Source organism: Coturnix japonica, chromosome 7 (genome assembly GCF_001577835.2).
Source record: "Coturnix japonica isolate 7356 chromosome 7, Coturnix japonica 2.1, whole genome shotgun sequence".
Taxonomy (NCBI): domain Eukaryota; kingdom Metazoa; phylum Chordata; class Aves; order Galliformes; family Phasianidae; genus Coturnix; species Coturnix japonica.
In genome coordinates, this window is record NC_029522.1 from 13,629,976 (window position 1) to 13,647,223 (window position 17,248).

The 17,248-nt window shown below is 41.7% G+C and overlaps 1 protein-coding gene across 1 annotated transcript in view; it reads left to right on the forward strand.

Annotated features, from left to right (window-relative positions):
• TTN (titin) overlaps positions 1-17,248 on the forward strand; it is a 239,816-nt gene that overhangs the window by 193,999 nt on the left and 28,569 nt on the right. The window contains exon 267 of the mRNA XM_032445727.1: positions 120-17,225. Within this exon, the coding sequence (XP_032301618.1) occupies positions 120-17,225 (17,106 nt within the window). The remainder of the gene's footprint in view (positions 1-119; positions 17,226-17,248) is intronic.

Genomic DNA, 17,248 nt, shown 5'->3' on the forward strand with positions numbered 1-17,248 from the left:
ATGCTTTTTATTTTTCGGGTGGTGGGTGGGGGGATACATTTAGACAGTATAAGAGTGATTTACTCTGTAATATAGTGGTATAACATAATGTGGTATTTTATTTTATCCTCACTTTTCAGACCCACCAGGTCCACCTGCAAATCCAAGAGTGACTGATACTACAAAGACAAGTGCATCTTTAGCATGGAGCAAGCCTCACTATGATGGTGGTCTTGACATCATTGGCTACATAGTGGAGCATCAAAAGGAAGGAGAAGAAGAATGGGTAAAAGACACAACAGGAACTGCTTTAAGAATCACTCAGTTTGTTGTTGCTCATCTGCAGACAGGAGCCAAATACAATTTCCGAATCTCTGCCATGAATGCTGTAGGTACTGGTGAACCAGCAGTAATTCCAAGCGTGGAAATCAAAGAGCGGGAAGAAATTCCTGACTTTGAATTAGACGCTGAGCTAAGAAGAACACTTGTTGTCAGAGCTGGGTTAACTATTCGGATTTTTGTACCAATTAAAGGACGTCCAACTCCAGAAGTTAAATGGACAAAAGATGATGTTTCTCTCAAAGGACGTGCTAGCATTGAAAATACAGACTCTTTTACACTCTTGATTGTCACAGAATGCACCAGATACGACGCAGGAAAGTACGTAATGACACTTGAAAATGCTGCTGGTAAGAAGACTGGTTTTGTAAATGTAAAAGTCTTGGATACACCAGGTCCACCAATAAACCTTAAACCTAGAGAAATTACCAAGGACAGCATCACCCTCCAATGGGATATGCCTCTGATAGATGGTGGTTCAAGAATAACTAACTATATCGTTGAGAAACGTGAATCAACTCGTAAAGCATATTCAACAGTCACAACAAACTGCCAGAAGTGTTCTTTCAGGATTCCTAATTTGTCTGAGGGGTGTGAGTACTATTTCAGAGTACTGGCTGAAAATGAGTTTGGTATTGGTGAACCAGCTGAAACAGCAGAACCAGTAAGGGCTTCTGAGGCACCATCCCCACCTGACAGCCTTAATATTATGGATGTAACACGAAATTCAGTTAGCCTGGCTTGGCCAAAACCTGAACATGATGGTGGCAGCAAGATCACTGGATATGTAATTGAAGCACAAAGAAAAGGAACCAACCAATGGGCACACATAACAACTGTAAAAACACTAGATTGCGTAGTGAAGAATCTAACTGAAAATGAAGAATATACTTTCCAGGTTATGGCAGTTAACAGTGCTGGGAGAAGTGCCCCAAGAGAAAGCAGACCAGTTATCATCAAGGAACAAACGATGCTTCCAGAGTTTGACCTTCGTAGTATCTACCAGAAAACAGTCATTGCCAGAGCTGGTGACAATATCAAGATTGAAATCCCTGTGCTTGGTCGTCCAAGGCCAACTGTGACTTGGAAGAAAGACAACCAGATACTTAAGCAAACACAAAGGGTAAATTATGAAAATACTGCAACAGCAACCATACTAACCATCAATGAATGTACACGAAGTGATAGTGGTCAGTATCCACTGTCAGCTAAAAATATTGTGGGAGAAGTTAGTGAAGTTATTACAGTTCAAGTTCATGATATACCTGGACCTCCTACCGGACCAATCAAATTTGATGAAATTTCTTCTGACTTTGTAACATTTTCATGGCAGCCTCCTCTGAATGACGGAGGTGTACCAATAAGTAATTATGTTGTAGAAATGCGTCAAACTGACAGTACCACGTGGACTGAACTGGCAACCACTGTGATACGTACTACGTTTAAAGCCACTCGTCTTAATACTGGTGTTGAGTATCAGTTCCGAGTCAAAGCTCAAAACAGATATGGAACTGGTCCAGCCATTACCTCAGAATCTGTAGTTGCCAACTATCCATTTAAGGTGCCTGGGCCTCCTGGTACTCCTCAGGTGATTGCAGTCACCAAAGAAACTATGACCATTAGCTGGCATGAGCCAGTTACTGATGGTGGAAGCCCAATTCTGGGATATCACATTGAAAGGAAAGAACGAAATAGCATTCTTTGGCAGACTGTAAGTAAAATGCTGGTATCAGGCAATATCTTTAAATCAACTGGACTTAGTGATGGCATTGCATATGAATTCCGTGTTATAGCAGAAAATCTGGCTGGCAAGAGTAGGCCAAGCAAGCCATCTGAGCCTGTATTTGCTTTAGACCCAATAGATCCCCCTGGTAAGCCAGTACCTCTGAACATTACAAGACATGCAGTGACACTGAAGTGGGCTAAACCAGAATACAATGGAGGTTTTAAGATAACTGGCTACACTGTTGAAAAAAGAGATCTTCCTAACGGCCGTTGGCTGAAGGCTAATTTCAGCAATATATTAGAGACTGAATTCACTGTCAGTGGTTTGACAGAAGATGCTGCCTATGAATTCCGAGTGATTGCTAGGAATGCTGGTGGAGCTGTTAGTCAGCCCTCTGAACCATCAGATGCAATAACTTGTAGAGATGACATTGAAGCACCAAGGATAAGCGTGGATGCTAAATATAGAGACACCTTAGTGCTGAAAGCGGGTGAAGTTTTCAGACTTGAGGCTGATGTGTCAGGTCGCCCTCCACCAACTATGGCATGGACAAAAGGAGAAAAGGAACTTGAAGACACAGCAAAACTAGAAATAAAGACAGCAGACTTTTCTACAGTTCTTATCAATAAAGACTCTTCAAGAAGAGATGGTGGTGCATATACACTTACTGCAACAAATCCTGGTGGCTTTGCCAAGCATATATTCAATGTTAAAGTTCTTGATAGGCCTGGTCCTCCAGAAGGGCCATTGACTGTGTCTGAAGTCACTGCAGAAAAATGTGTGCTATCATGGTTACCTCCTCTGGATGATGGAGGAGCAAAGATTGACCATTATGTGGTTGAAAAACGTGAAACCAGTAGATTGGCATGGACAGCTGTAGCCACTGAAGTTCCACTGACTAAACTGAAGGTTACTAAGCTGTTGAAGGGCAATGAGTATGTGTTCCGTGTTATGGCTGTTAACAAATATGGAGTTGGTGAGCCTCTTGAATCAGAGCCAGTTCTTGCAGTGAATCCATATGTGCCACCTGATCCACCTAAGACACCTGAAGTTACAGCAATTACAAAAGATTCTATGGTTGTCTGCTGGGGCCATCCTGATTCTGATGGTGGGAGCCCAATAACTAACTACATTGTGGAACGCCGTGACAGAGCTGGTCTTCGGTGGGTGAAATGTAACAAACGAGCTGTTACTGATCTACGTTATAAAGTGTCTGGACTGACAGAAGGTCATGAATATGAATACAGAGTCATGGCTGAAAATGCTGCTGGAGTCAGTGAGCCAAGCCCAACTAGTCCATTCTATAAAGCTTGCGATACTGTGTTCAAGCCTGGTCCCCCGGGTAATCCTCGTGTTTTGGACAGCAGCAAGTCCTCTATTACAATAGCATGGAACAAACCAATATATGATGGTGGCTCAGAGATCACAGGTTACATCATTGAGATCGCACTACCTGAGGAAGATGAGTGGAAGATTGTAACTCCTCCAGTAGGACTGAAGGCCACTTCTTTTACTATCACTGACCTAAAAGAAAACCAAGAGTATAAAATCCGGATATATGCTATGAATTCTGAAGGTCTTGGGGAACCTGCTCTTGTTCCTGGGACTCCTAAAGCTGAAGAAAGACTGCTCCCTCCAGAGATTGAACTTGATGCAGAACTTCGTAAAGTTGTAACTATCAGAGCCTGCTGTACTCTAAGACTCTTTGTTCCAATTAAAGGAAGACCAGCACCTGAGGTTAAATGGACAAGAGAACATGGGGAATCTCTGGATAGAGCAACCATTGAATCAACAAGCTCTTATACTCTACTTATTGTTGAAAATGTCAATAGATTTGATAGTGGCAAATACATGTTGACAATTGAAAACAGCTCAGGTAGTAAGTCAGCATTTGTGAATGTCAGAGTACTTGATACTCCGGGGCCACCTCAAGATTTGAAAATAAAAGAAGTTACAAAGTCATCAGTTACACTCACATGGGAGCCTCCTCTCTTAGATGGTGGCTCTAAAATAAAAAATTACATTGTTGAAAAGCGTGAATCAACAAGAAAAGCTTATTCAACTGTTAATGCCAATTGCCACAAGACTAGCTGGAAAGTTGACTCACTGCAAGAAGGCTGCAACTACTACTTCAGAGTCCTAGCTGAAAATGAGTATGGAATAGGCCTTCCAGTTGAAACTTCAGAATCGGTAAAAGTATCAGAAAGACCACTTCCACCAGGAAAGATAACTTTGTTGGATGTGACAAGAAATAGCGTATCCTTATCTTGGGAAAAACCTGAACATGATGGTGGTAGCAGAATTCTGGGCTACATTGTAGAAATGCAAAGCAAAGGCAGTGAAAAGTGGTCAACTTGTGCTACAGTAAAAGTTACTGAAGCCACTATCACAGGATTGATCCAAGGTGAAGAATACACTTTCCGTGTTTCAGCTCAGAATGAAAAAGGTGTCAGTGATCCTCGCCAGCTGGGTATACCAGTTGTTGCTAAAGACCTTGTGATTCCACCAGCTTTCAAACTACTGTTTACTACTTTTAGTGTTTTAGCAGGAGAAGACTTAAAGGTTGACGTTCCTTTTGTTGGTCGACCCAAACCAGCAGTGTTTTGGCATAAAGATAATGTGACATTGAAGCAGACGACCAGAGTCAATGCAGAAAGTTCAGAAAATAACACAGTGTTAACGATAAAAGAAGCATGCAGAGAAGATGTGGGAGCATATTTAGTTAAACTTACAAATTCTGCGGGTGAAGCAACTGAGACCCTAAATGTTGTTGTCCTTGATAAACCAGGACCCCCAACTGGGCCAGTCAAAGTAGAAGAAGTAACAGCAGATAGTATTACCATTTCTTGGGAGCCACCCAAGTATGATGGTGGTAGCTCCATTAACAATTATATTGTAGAAAAAAGGGACACTTCCACCACCACTTGGCAGATTGTGTCAGCTACTGTTGCAAGAACAACGATAAAAGCGTGTAGATTAAAGACTGGCTGTGAATATCAATTCAGAATCACAGCTGAAAACAGATACGGGAAGAGCACCCATCTCACTTCAGAGTCAGTTGTAGCCCAGTACCCATTTAAGCTTCCTGGTCCACCTGGAACACCTTTTGTAACAAACACTTCAAAAGACAGCATGGTGGTACAATGGAATGAACCAGTCAATGATGGTGGTAGCAAGATCATTGGGTATCACTTGGAGCGCAAAGAGAGAAATAGCATTCTGTGGGCTAAGCTGAATAAAACACCTATTCCAGATACCAAATTTAAGACAACTGGCCTTGAGGAGGGTCTTGAGTATGAATTCAGAGTTTACGCAGAAAACATAGTAGGTATTGGAAAAGCAAGTAGAGCATCTGAATGCTATGCTGCACATGACCCATGTGACCCTCCCGGTCGTCCAGAACCTGTAATCGTCACAAGAAGTTCAGTAACACTTCAGTGGAAGAAACCTATATATGATGGTGGAAGTAAGATTACAGGTTATGTTGTTGAAAAGAAGGAGCTACCTGATGGTCGCTGGATGAAAGCAAGTTTTACAAATGTAATCGATACCCAATTTGAAGTAACAGGTCTGGTTGAAAACCAGAGATATGAGTTCCGTGTTATAGCACGAAATGCTGCTGGTGTTTTCAGTGAACCATCTGAGAGCTCAGGTGCCATTACAGCAAGAGATGAAGTAGAACCACCTCACATAAGTATGGATCCAAAATACAAAGACACAATTGTAGTACATGCTGGTGAGTCATTTAAGCTAGAAGCTGATGTTCATGGCAAACCAATACCTTCCATTCAGTGGCTAAAAGGTGATCATGAGCTGACGAACACTGCTCGTATGGAAATTAAAAGTATGGATTTTGCAACAAGTCTTTGTGTGAAGGAAGCTATTAGAGTTGACAGTGGGCAGTATGTGCTATTGGCAAAGAACGTTGCAGGTGAAAAGAAAGTTCCTGTTCATGTCAAAGTTCTTGATAGACCTGGACCACCAGAAGGACCTGCTGAGATTACAGGTGTCACTGCTGAAAAATGCATGTTATCATGGAAACCTCCACTACAAGATGGTGGTAGTGATATTTCACATTATGTTGTGGAAAAAAGGGAAACCAGTCGCCTGGTTTGGACTGTCGTTGATTCAAATGTGCAAACACTCAATTGCAAAGTAACTAAACTTTTAGAAGGAAATGAATACATTTTCCGCATCATGGCAGTAAACAAATATGGTGTTGGTGAACCTCTTGAGTCTGAACCAGTAGTTGCAAAGAATCCGTTTGTAGTTCCACTTCCGCCGAAGGCACCAGAAGTCACAGCCATTACCAAGGATTCTATGATAGTTGTTTGGGAAAGGCCAGCCTCAGATGGAGGTAGTGAAATCCTAGGCTATGTCCTTGAAAAACGGGACAAGGAAGGTATTCGCTGGACAAGATGTAACAAACGCCTAATAAGTGAACTGCGATACAGAGTGACTGGGCTGATAGAAAATCATAATTATGAATACAGAGTTTCAGCTGAAAATGCTGCTGGTCTCAGTGAACCAAGCCTACCTTCTGCTTACTATAAGGCATGTGATCCTATTTATAAGCCGGGACCACCCAATAATCCTAAGGTTGTGGATGTTACAAGATCGTCAGTTTTACTTTCATGGAGCAAACCTATCTATGATGGTGGCTCTGAAATTCAGGGATACATCGTAGAGAAATGTGACGTAAGTGATGGTGAATGGGCAATTTGTACCCCTCCAACTGGAATAAAGAACACCCGTATGGAAGTAGAAAAATTAGCAGAAAAACATGAATACAAATTCCGTGTCTGCGCAGTTAATAAAGCAGGAGTTGGAGATCATGCAGATGTTCCTGGTTCTGTTATTGTGGAAGAAAAGATGGAGGCACCAGACCTTGACCTCGACATGGAATTAAGGAAGATTGTAAATGTGCGGGCAGGAGGTTCCTTAAGACTGTTTGTTCCCATCAGAGGTCGTCCAACACCTGAAGTAAAATGGGGTAAAGTGGATGGTGAGATCAGAGAGGCAGCCATTATTGATACCACTAGCAGCTTTACTTCCCTTGTTCTAGACAGTGTCAACAGATTTGATACTGGAAAGTACACCCTGACTTTAGAAAACAGCAGTGGAACAAAGTCTGCCTTTGTCAGTGTAAGAGTACTGGATACTCCAAGTGCACCTGTTAATTTAAAAATCAGAGAGATCACTAAAGATTCTGTTTCACTTTCGTGGGAACCTCCTCTCTTGGATGGTGGAGCAAAAATAAAGAATTACATTATTGAAAAACGTGAAGCAACAAGAAAGGCATATGCAGCTGTTGTAACAAACTGCCACAAGACTTCATGGAAAGTAGATCAACTTCAGGAGGGCTGCTATTATTTCTTTAGAATCTCTGCTGAGAATGAATATGGAATTGGCCTCCCTGCAGAAACCAGTGATCCAATTAAAGTTGCTGAAGTTCCTCAGCCTCCTGGGAAAATAACAGTGGATGATGTCACAAGAAACAGTGTTTCACTAAGCTGGGCAAAACCTGAACATGATGGTGGCAGCAAAATCATACAATATATCGTTGAAATGCAAGCAAAGGGTAGTGAGAAGTGGTCAGAGTGTGCCCGTGTGAAAACACTTGAAGCAGTTATTACTAACTTAACTCAAGGGGAAGAATATCTTTTTAGAGTAATGGCTGTAAATGAAAAGGGTAAGAGTGATCCTAGAGCGCTTGCAGTTCCAGTAGTTGCCAAAGACTTGGTGATTGAACCTGATGTAAGGCCTGCTTTTCACAGTTACAGTATTCAAGTGGGACAAGATCTGAAAGTAGAAGTACCAGTTTCAGGTCGACCTAAACCAACTGTTACCTGGGTAAAAGATGGCCAGACGCTAAGGCAGACAACAAGAGTCAATGTTAGTGATTTGACTGATCTCACTGTACTGAATATTAAAGAAACTAGCAAAGAGGATGGTGGTACTTATGAAATCACTGTGGCTAATGTTGTTGGGCAAAAGTCTGCCTCTGTTGAAATTATAACTCTAGACAAACCTGACCCTCCAGTAGGACCTGTGAAGTTTGATGAAGTAAGTGCAGAAAGTGTTACCCTGTCATGGAATCCTCCAGCGTACACAGGCGGCTGTCAAATCACCAACTATATTGTTCACAAGAGAGATACAACAACCACTGTATGGGAAACAGTTTCAGCTACTGTTGCAAGAACTGTACTGAAGGTGACTAAACTAAAAACTGGTTCAGAATATCAATTCAGAATATTTGCTGAGAACAGGTATGGGCAGAGCTTTGCATTGGAATCTGCACCAGTTGTCGCACAGTACCCGTACAAAGAACCTGGACCTCCCGGCACACCATTTGTTACAATAGTTACAAAAGACTCCATGGTTGTACAATGGCATGAACCAATAAATGATGGTGGCAGTAAGGTACTGGGCTACCATCTTGAGAGAAAGGAGAAAAACAGCATCTTGTGGACTAAAGTGAATAAGACTGTTATTCAGGACACAAGTTTTAAGACAACTAACCTTGAAGAAGGAATTGAATATGAATTTAGAGTTTCTGCAGAAAATATTGTTGGTATAGGTAAAACAAGTAAAGTTTCTGAGTGCTATGTAGCTCGTGATCCATGCGATCCTCCAGGTCGCCCAGAAGCTATAATAATAAAAAGAAGCTCTATTACTCTACAGTGGACCAAACCAGAATATGATGGTGGAAGTAAAATTACTGGGTATATTGTGGAGAAACGTGACTTACCAGATGGTCGCTGGATGAAAGCTAGTTTCACAAATATCATTGAAACTCAGTTCACTGTATCAGGGCTTACTGAAGACCAAAGATACGAATTTAGAGTCATTGCAAAGAATGCTGCAGGTGCCATAAGTAAACCTTCTGACAGTACAGGACCAATAACAGCAAGGGATGAAGTTGAACTTCCACGAATTTCAATGGATCCAAAGTACAAAGACACAATTGTTGTAAATGCTGGTGATACATTCAGACTTGAGGCTGATGTTCACGGAAAGCCACTGCCAACCATTAAATGGTACAAAGGAGATAAAGAGCTTGAGGAAACTGCTAGATATGAGATCAAGAACACAGATTTCAGTGCATTAATAATTGTAAAAGATGCTATTAGAGTTGATGGTGGACAGTATATTTTAGAAGCCTCTAATGTTGCAGGAACAAAGACAGTACCAGTAAATGTAAAAGTCTTGGACAGGCCAGGCCCTCCTGAGGGCCCTGTCCAAGTGACCGGAGTTACAGCTGAAAAATGTTCATTGGCATGGTCTCCTCCTCTTCATGATGGTGGCAGTGATATTTCTCATTATATCGTAGAGAAGAGAGAAACTAGTCGTCTAGCATGGACTGTTGTTGCTTCAGAGGTTCTACCTACAATGCTGAAAGTAACAAAACTTTTGGAAGGAAATGAATATATTTTCCGTATAATGGCAGTTAACAAGTACGGAGTTGGTGAACCACTGGAATCTGTGCCAGTAATGATGAAAAATCCATTTGTGGTTCCCAGTCCTCCAAAGGCCTTGGAAATCACCAATATCACAAAGGATTCTATGACTGTCTGTTGGAGCCGACCAGATAGTGATGGTGGTAGTGAAATCATAGGTTACGTTGTGGAAAAGAGAGATCGAGCAGGTATCAGATGGATAAAATGCAATAAACGGCGAATTACAGATTTGCGACTAAGAGTTACAGGATTAACAGAGGATCATGAGTACGAATTCAGAGTTTCTGCTGAAAATGCTGCTGGATTGGGTGAGCCAAGCCAAGTTTCCCCTTACTTTAAAGCTTGTGACCCCATGTTCAAGCCTGGCCCACCTACAAATGCCCATGTTGTGGATACCACTAAAAGTTCAGTTACACTTAGCTGGAGTAAACCTATTTATGATGGTGGCTCTGAAATTCAGGGATACCTTGTAGAAATCTGCAAAGCAGATGAAGATGAATGGTCACTTGTTACTCCACAGACAGGTATACGTGCCACTCGATTTGAAATCAAAAAACTTACTGAACATCAGGAATACAAACTACGAGTGTGTGCTCTCAACAAGGTTGGTGTAGGAGAGGCTGCATCAGTTCCTGGTACTATTAAACCAGAGGACAAACTTGAAGCTCCAGAACTTGATATTGATTCAGAGCTGAGGAAAGGGATAGTGGTTAGAGCTGGTGGCTCTGCTAGGATCCACATACCATTCAGGGGACGACCAATACCTGACATTATGTGGTCTCGAGAAGAGGGTGAATTCACGGAGAAGGTTCAAATTGATAAAGGCATGAACTACACACAACTCTCGATTGACAACTGTGATAGAAACGATGCTGGAAAATATATTCTTAAGTTGGAGAACAGCAGTGGTTCTAAATCTGCATTTGTAACAGTAAAAGTCTTAGATACCCCAGGACCACCACAAAATTTAACAGTAAAGGATATAAGGAAGGATTCTGCTGTACTATCTTGGGAACCACCAATTATTGATGGTGGTGCAAAGGTAAAGAACTACGTAATAGACAAGCGTGAGTCAACCAGGAAGGCATTTGCAAATGTAAGCGCAAAGTGTGGCAAGACAAGCTTTAAAGTTGAAAATCTTACAGAAGGAGCAATCTATTACTTCAGAGTCATGGCTGAGAATGAATTTGGAATTGGTGTTCCAGTTGAAACGGCAGATGCTGTGAAAGCCTCAGAGCCACCTCTGCCTCCCGGGAAAGTAACTCTCACCGACATTACTCAGAGAAGTGCATCACTTACATGGGAAAAACCTGAACATGATGGAGGTAGCAGAATTTTGGGATACATTGTTGAAATGCTGCCTAAAGGAACAGAAAAATGGAGTGTTGTTAGTGAGACCAAAACATGCAGTGCAGTTGTGTCTGGTCTGAGTCCAGGACAGGAATATCAATTCCATGTAATTGCCTACAATGAAAAAGGCAAAAGTGATCCCAGAGCACTTGGAGTTCCTGTGATAGCTAAAGACTTGACAATTGAGCCAAGTTTTAAGTTGATGTTTAATACATACAGTGTACAGGCTGGAGAAGATTTGAAAGTAGAAGTACCATTTATAGGTAGACCAAAACCTACTATTACTTGGACAAAAGATGAACAGCCACTGAAACAAACAACCAGATTAAATATTGAGAATACATCAACATCAACTATCCTACATATTAAAGAAAGCAACAAAGAGGACTTTGGTAAATATACTGTAACAGCATCAAACACAGCAGGTACAGCAAGTGAGCAACTGAGTATAATTGTATTGGAAAAGCCTGGCCCACCACGAGGACCTGTGCGCTTTGATGAAGTTAGCGCGGACTTTGTTGTTTTATCATGGGATCCACCTGATTATACTGGTGGCTGTCAGATAAGCAACTATATAGTAGAAAAGCGTGACACAAGCACTACCACATGGAATATTGTGTCAGCAACTGTTGCAAGAACAACTATCAAAGCAACAAAGCTTAAGACAGGTTCTGAATACCAGTTCAGGATTTCTGCTGAAAATAGATATGGAAAGAGTTCTCCCTTGGACTCTAAACCAGTTGTTGTGCAATACCCCTACAAGGTGCCTGGGCCACCTGGAACCCCATTTGTAACAGCAGCTTCCAAGGACCATATGATTGTACAATGGAATGAACCAGTTAATGATGGAGGAAGCAAAGTTCTTGGCTACCATCTTGAACGTAAAGATAAGAACAGCATTCTTTGGATAAAACAGAACAAGTCACTCATTGCAGACACCACATATAAAACAGATGGCCTTGAAGAAGGTCTTGAGTATGAGTTCAGAGTTTCTGCTGAAAACATTGTTGGCGTTGGCAAAGTCAGCAAAGTATCGGAGTTATATGTTGCCCGAGATCCATGCGACCCACCTGGCCGCCCAGAGGCAATTGTTGTTACAAGAAATAACATTACACTAAGGTGGAAGAAACCAGAATATGATGGTGGAAGCAAAATAACTGGATACATTGTAGAAAAGAAAGAACTACCAGATGGTCGGTGGATGAAAGCCAGCTTTACAAATGTTTTAGAAACAGAGTTTACAGTAAGTGGTCTTGTTGAAGACCAACGATATGAATTTAGAGTAATTGCAAGAAATGCAGCTGGTTGCTTGAGTGAACCATCTGAAAGTACAGGGCCCATTACAGCCAGAGATGAAATTGAAGCACCGGGAGCTTCTCTGGATCCTAAATATAAAGATGTCATTGTTGTTCATGCTGGAGAAACCTTTGTTCTTGAAGCTGATATCCATGGCAAACCTATTCCTGACATTATATGGTCAAAAGATGGTAAAGACCTTGAAGAAACAACTGCAAGAATGGAAATTAAATCTACTATTCAAAAAACAACTCTTACAGTCAAAGACTGTGTAAGAGTAGATGGAGGTCACTATACACTTAACCTCAGAAATGTTGGTGGCACAAAATCTATACCTATCACTGTAAAAGTGCTTGACAGGCCAGGACCTCCAGAAGGACCTTTGAAGGTTACAGGTGTAACAGCAGAAAAATGCTACTTGGCATGGGCTCCGCCTTTACATGATGGTGGTTCTAGTATCTCACATTATATCATTGAGAAGAGAGAGACAAGCAGGCTTTCATGGACACAAGTAGCTACAGATGTGCAGGCCCTTAACCACAAAGTAACTAGGCTCCTTGCTGGCAATGAGTACATTTTCCGTGTAATGGCAGTGAACAAATACGGAACAGGAGAACCCTTGGAATCTGAGCCAGTTGTGGCTCGTAATCCATACAAACCCCCTGGTCCTCCTTCAACACCTGAAGTTTCAGCGATCACAAAAGACTCGATGGTTGTAATGTGGGGTCGTCCAGAAGACAATGGGGGAGCTGAAATTGAAGGATACATACTTGAAAAACGAGACAAAGATGGTGTCCGGTGGACCAAATGCAATAAGAAAAGGCTGACAGACTTGCGATTCCGAGTAACAGGTCTTACTGATGGGCATTTCTATGAATTTAGAGTTTCTGCTGAAAATGCTGCAGGTGTAGGGGAACCCAGTGAGCCATCCGTTTTCTATCGTGCTTGTGATGTATTGTATCCACCAGGTCCACCAAGCAATCCAAAGGTTACAGACACTTCCAGATCGTCAGTTTCTCTTGCCTGGGGTAAGCCCATTTATGATGGTGGTGCTCCAGTTAAGGGATATGTAGTAGAAGCAAAAGAAGCAGCTGCTGATGAATGGACTACTTGCACCCCACCAACAGGCTTACAAGCAAAACAATTCACTGTAACAAAACTTAAAGAGAACCAGGAGTATAACTTCCGCATCTGTGCCATCAACTCAGAAGGAGTAGGAGAACCTGCTGCTATACCTGGCACAGTTATAGCAGCAGACAAGATTGAACCTCCTGAAATTGAACTTGATGCGGATCTCAGAAAAGTAGTCATTGTACGTGCCAGTGGTACTTTACGTCTGTTTGTCACTATCAAAGGAAGACCAGAACCTGAAGTTAAATGGGAGAAAGCAGAAGGAGCCATTAGTGATCGAGCCCAGATTGAAGTCACCAGTTCCTATACAATGTTGGTGATTGACAATGTGAATCGATTTGATAGTGGTAGATACAATCTAACATTAGAGAACAACAGTGGCAAAAAATCAGCTTTTGTTAATGTTAGAGTGCTTGATACACCTAGTGCACCAGTGAACCTGACAGTCAGAGAAGTGAAAAAAGATTTTGTAACACTAGCCTGGGAACAACCACTTATTGATGGTGGAGCTAAAATTACCAACTATGTAGTTGAAAAGCGAGAATCTACAAGAAAAGCATATGCCACAATTACAAATAACTGCACTAAGAATTCCTTCAAAATTACTCAGCTACAAGAAGGATGTAGTTATTATTTCCGTGTTCTAGCCGTAAATGAATATGGGGCTGGCTTACCAGCAGAAACACCTGAGCCAATTAAGGTTTCAGAACCACCTTCTCCACCTGCAAAAGTCATTCTTGTTGATGTAACTCGCAACTCTGCTTCAATTAAATGGGAAAAGCCAGAGAGTGATGGTGGCAGTAAAATTACTGGCTATATAGTAGAAATGCAAACTAAAGGAAGTGTAAAATGGAGTACATGTACCCAAGTAAAAACATTAGAAGCATCAATAACAGGATTGAGCATGGGAGAAGAGTACAGTTTCAGAGTGACTGCTACTAATGAAAAAGGGAAAAGTGATCCAAGAGAACTTGGTGTCCCAGTCATTGCAAAAGATATTGAAATTCAGCCATCTGCTGAGCTCCTTTTCAACACATTCACTGTGAAAGCTGGAGATGATCTTAAGATTGATGTGCCATTCAGAGGGCGACCTCTTCCATCCATTAGCTGGAAGAAGGATGGGAATCCCTTAAGAGAGACAACCAGGGTGAATGTTCAGACATCAAAGACTTTGACTTCACTATCCATCAAGGAAGCTTCACATGAAGATCTGGGACATTATGAGTTACATCTGTCAAATACTGCTGGATCAACAACTGCTTCTTTAACTGTAGTTGTCCTTGACAGACCAGGACCACCAACTGATGTTCATATTGATGAAGTTAGTGCTGATAGTGTAACATTGTCTTGGAAACCTCCAGAATACGATGGTGGGTGCCATATTAGCAATTACATTGTGGAGAAACGAGACACTACCACAACGACCTGGGACACAGTATCTGCAGCAGTTGCAAGAACATCGATTAAAGTGTCACGACTTACTACTGGTTCTGAATATCAGTTCCGAATTTGTGCAGAAAATCGTTATGGGAAAAGCACACACGTTAATTCTCCATCTGTTGTGGCAGAATATCCATTTAAGCCACCAGGACCTCCTGGTACTCCTCACGTGGCACATGCAACTAGAGCTTTCATGATAGTAACTTGGCAGGTACCAGTTAATGATGGAGGTAGCAGAGTACTAGGCTATCACTTGGAGCGTAAAGAAAGAAGCAGTATTCTTTGGGCAAAAGTCAACAAAAGTCTTATACCTGATACACAAATGAAAGTTGCAGGTCTTGATGAAGGACTGATGTATGAATATCGGGTGTATGCTGAAAACATTGCTGGCATAGGCAAGTGCAGTAAATCATGTGAACCAGTTGCTGCAAGAGATCCATGTGATCCTCCTGGTCAACCAGAAGTTACTAATATTACAAGAACATGTGTCTCACTGAAGTGGACTAAACCAGAATATGATGGTGGGGCTAAAGTAACAGGATATATTATTGAGCGTAGAGAGATACCAGATGGTCGCTGGCTGAAGTGTAATTTCACAAATGTGCAAGAAACATACTTTGATGTAGGTGGGCTTACAGAAGACCAGCGTTATGAATTCCGTGTGATTGCAAAGAATGCTGCTGGACTCTTCAGTCAGCCATCTGAGTCGACTGGACCTGTGACTGTAAAAGATGATGTAGAGGCTCCAAGAATTATGATGGATGTCAAATTCAGAGATGTTGTAGTTGTGAAAGCCGGAGAAGTGTTTAAAGTCAATGCTGATATTGCAGGACGGCCAATACCAGTGATTTCATGGACAAAAGATGGCAAAGAACTTGAGGGAAAAGCTAGAGTTGAAATAGCCTCAACAGATTACGCTACTGCAATAACAGTTAAGGACTGTATCCGAGGTGATTCAGGACAGTATGTACTAACATTACAAAATGTTGCAGGAACAAAATCTTTGGCAATTAATTGCAAAGTACTTGACAGACCTGGCCCACCGGCAGGCCCGCTAGAAATAACTGGCCTTACTGCTGAAAAATGTCATTTATCATGGGGACCTCCTCAGGAGAATGGTGGTGCAGATATTGATTATTATATTGTAGAAAAACGTGAGACCAGCAGAATTGCATGGACAATTTGTGAAGGAGAGCTTAAAACAACATCCTGTAAAGTGACAAAACTGCTGAAGGGTAATGAGTATATTTTTAGAGTGATGGGAGTTAACAAATACGGTGTTGGTGAGCCTCTAGAAAGTGTTGCTGTTAAAGCCCTAGACCCATTTACGGTTCCAAGCCCACCTACTTCTTTGGAGATCACCAGTGTAAGCAAAGATTCAATAACTTTGTGCTGGGCAAGACCTGAGTCTGATGGAGGCAATGAGATCTCTGGCTATGTAATTGAAAGGCGTGAGAAAACTAGCCTAAGATGGATCCGTGTAAACAAAAAGCCTGTATATGATTTAAGAGTGAAATCATCTGGTCTCCGTGAAGGATGTGAATATGAATTCCGAGTTTATGCAGAAAATGCTGCTGGTCTCAGCCCTCCAAGCCAAAGCACACCATTGATTCGGGCAGAAGATCCAATCTTTTTGCCATCTCCCCCTTCTAAACCAAAGATTATGGATTCCACAAGGTCAAATATCACAATTGGGTGGACAAAGCCACTGTTTGATGGAGGTGCTCCAGTAACAGCATACACAGTTGAATACAAGAAAACTGATGAAACTGACTGGACAACTGCTATTCAGAACTTAAGAGGTACAGAGTACACCATAAGTGGGTTAGTATCTGGCTCTGAATATGTCTTCAGAGTGAAATCCATCAACAAAATGGGTGTCAGTGAACCAAGTGACATCTCAGAACCTCACTTGGCAAAAGAAAGAGAGGAAGAACCTGCTTTCGATATTGACAGTGAAATGCGAAAGACACTAATTGTAAAGGCTGGTGAATCATTCACAATGACAGTTCCTTTCAGAGGCAAACCAGTCCCAAATGTAATATGGAACAAACCAGATACTGATCTCCGTGTACGAGCAAGCATCGATGTTTCAGATAATCGCACATCTCTTACTATTGAGAAGGCAACAAGAAATGATTCTGGAAAATACACATTAACATTACAAAACATCCTGAACACTGCTACCTTGACTTTAGTTGTCAAAGTTCTTGACACTCCTGGCCCGCCATCTCATGTAACAACAAAAGATGTCACTAAAGAATCTGCTGTGTTATCTTGGGATGTTCCTGATAATGATGGTGGGGCACCTGTGAAGAACTATGTCATTGAAAAACGAGAAGCCAGCAAGAAAGCATGGGTCACTGTAACAAATAATTGTCATCGCCTGTCATATAAAGTAACTGGTTTACAAGAAGGTGCCATTTACTACTTCCGAGTTTCTGGAGAGAATGAATATGGTGTTGGAGTGCCTTCTGAGACCAAGGAGGGAACTAAAATAACAGGTATGTTTCACTAAAAAAAAAAA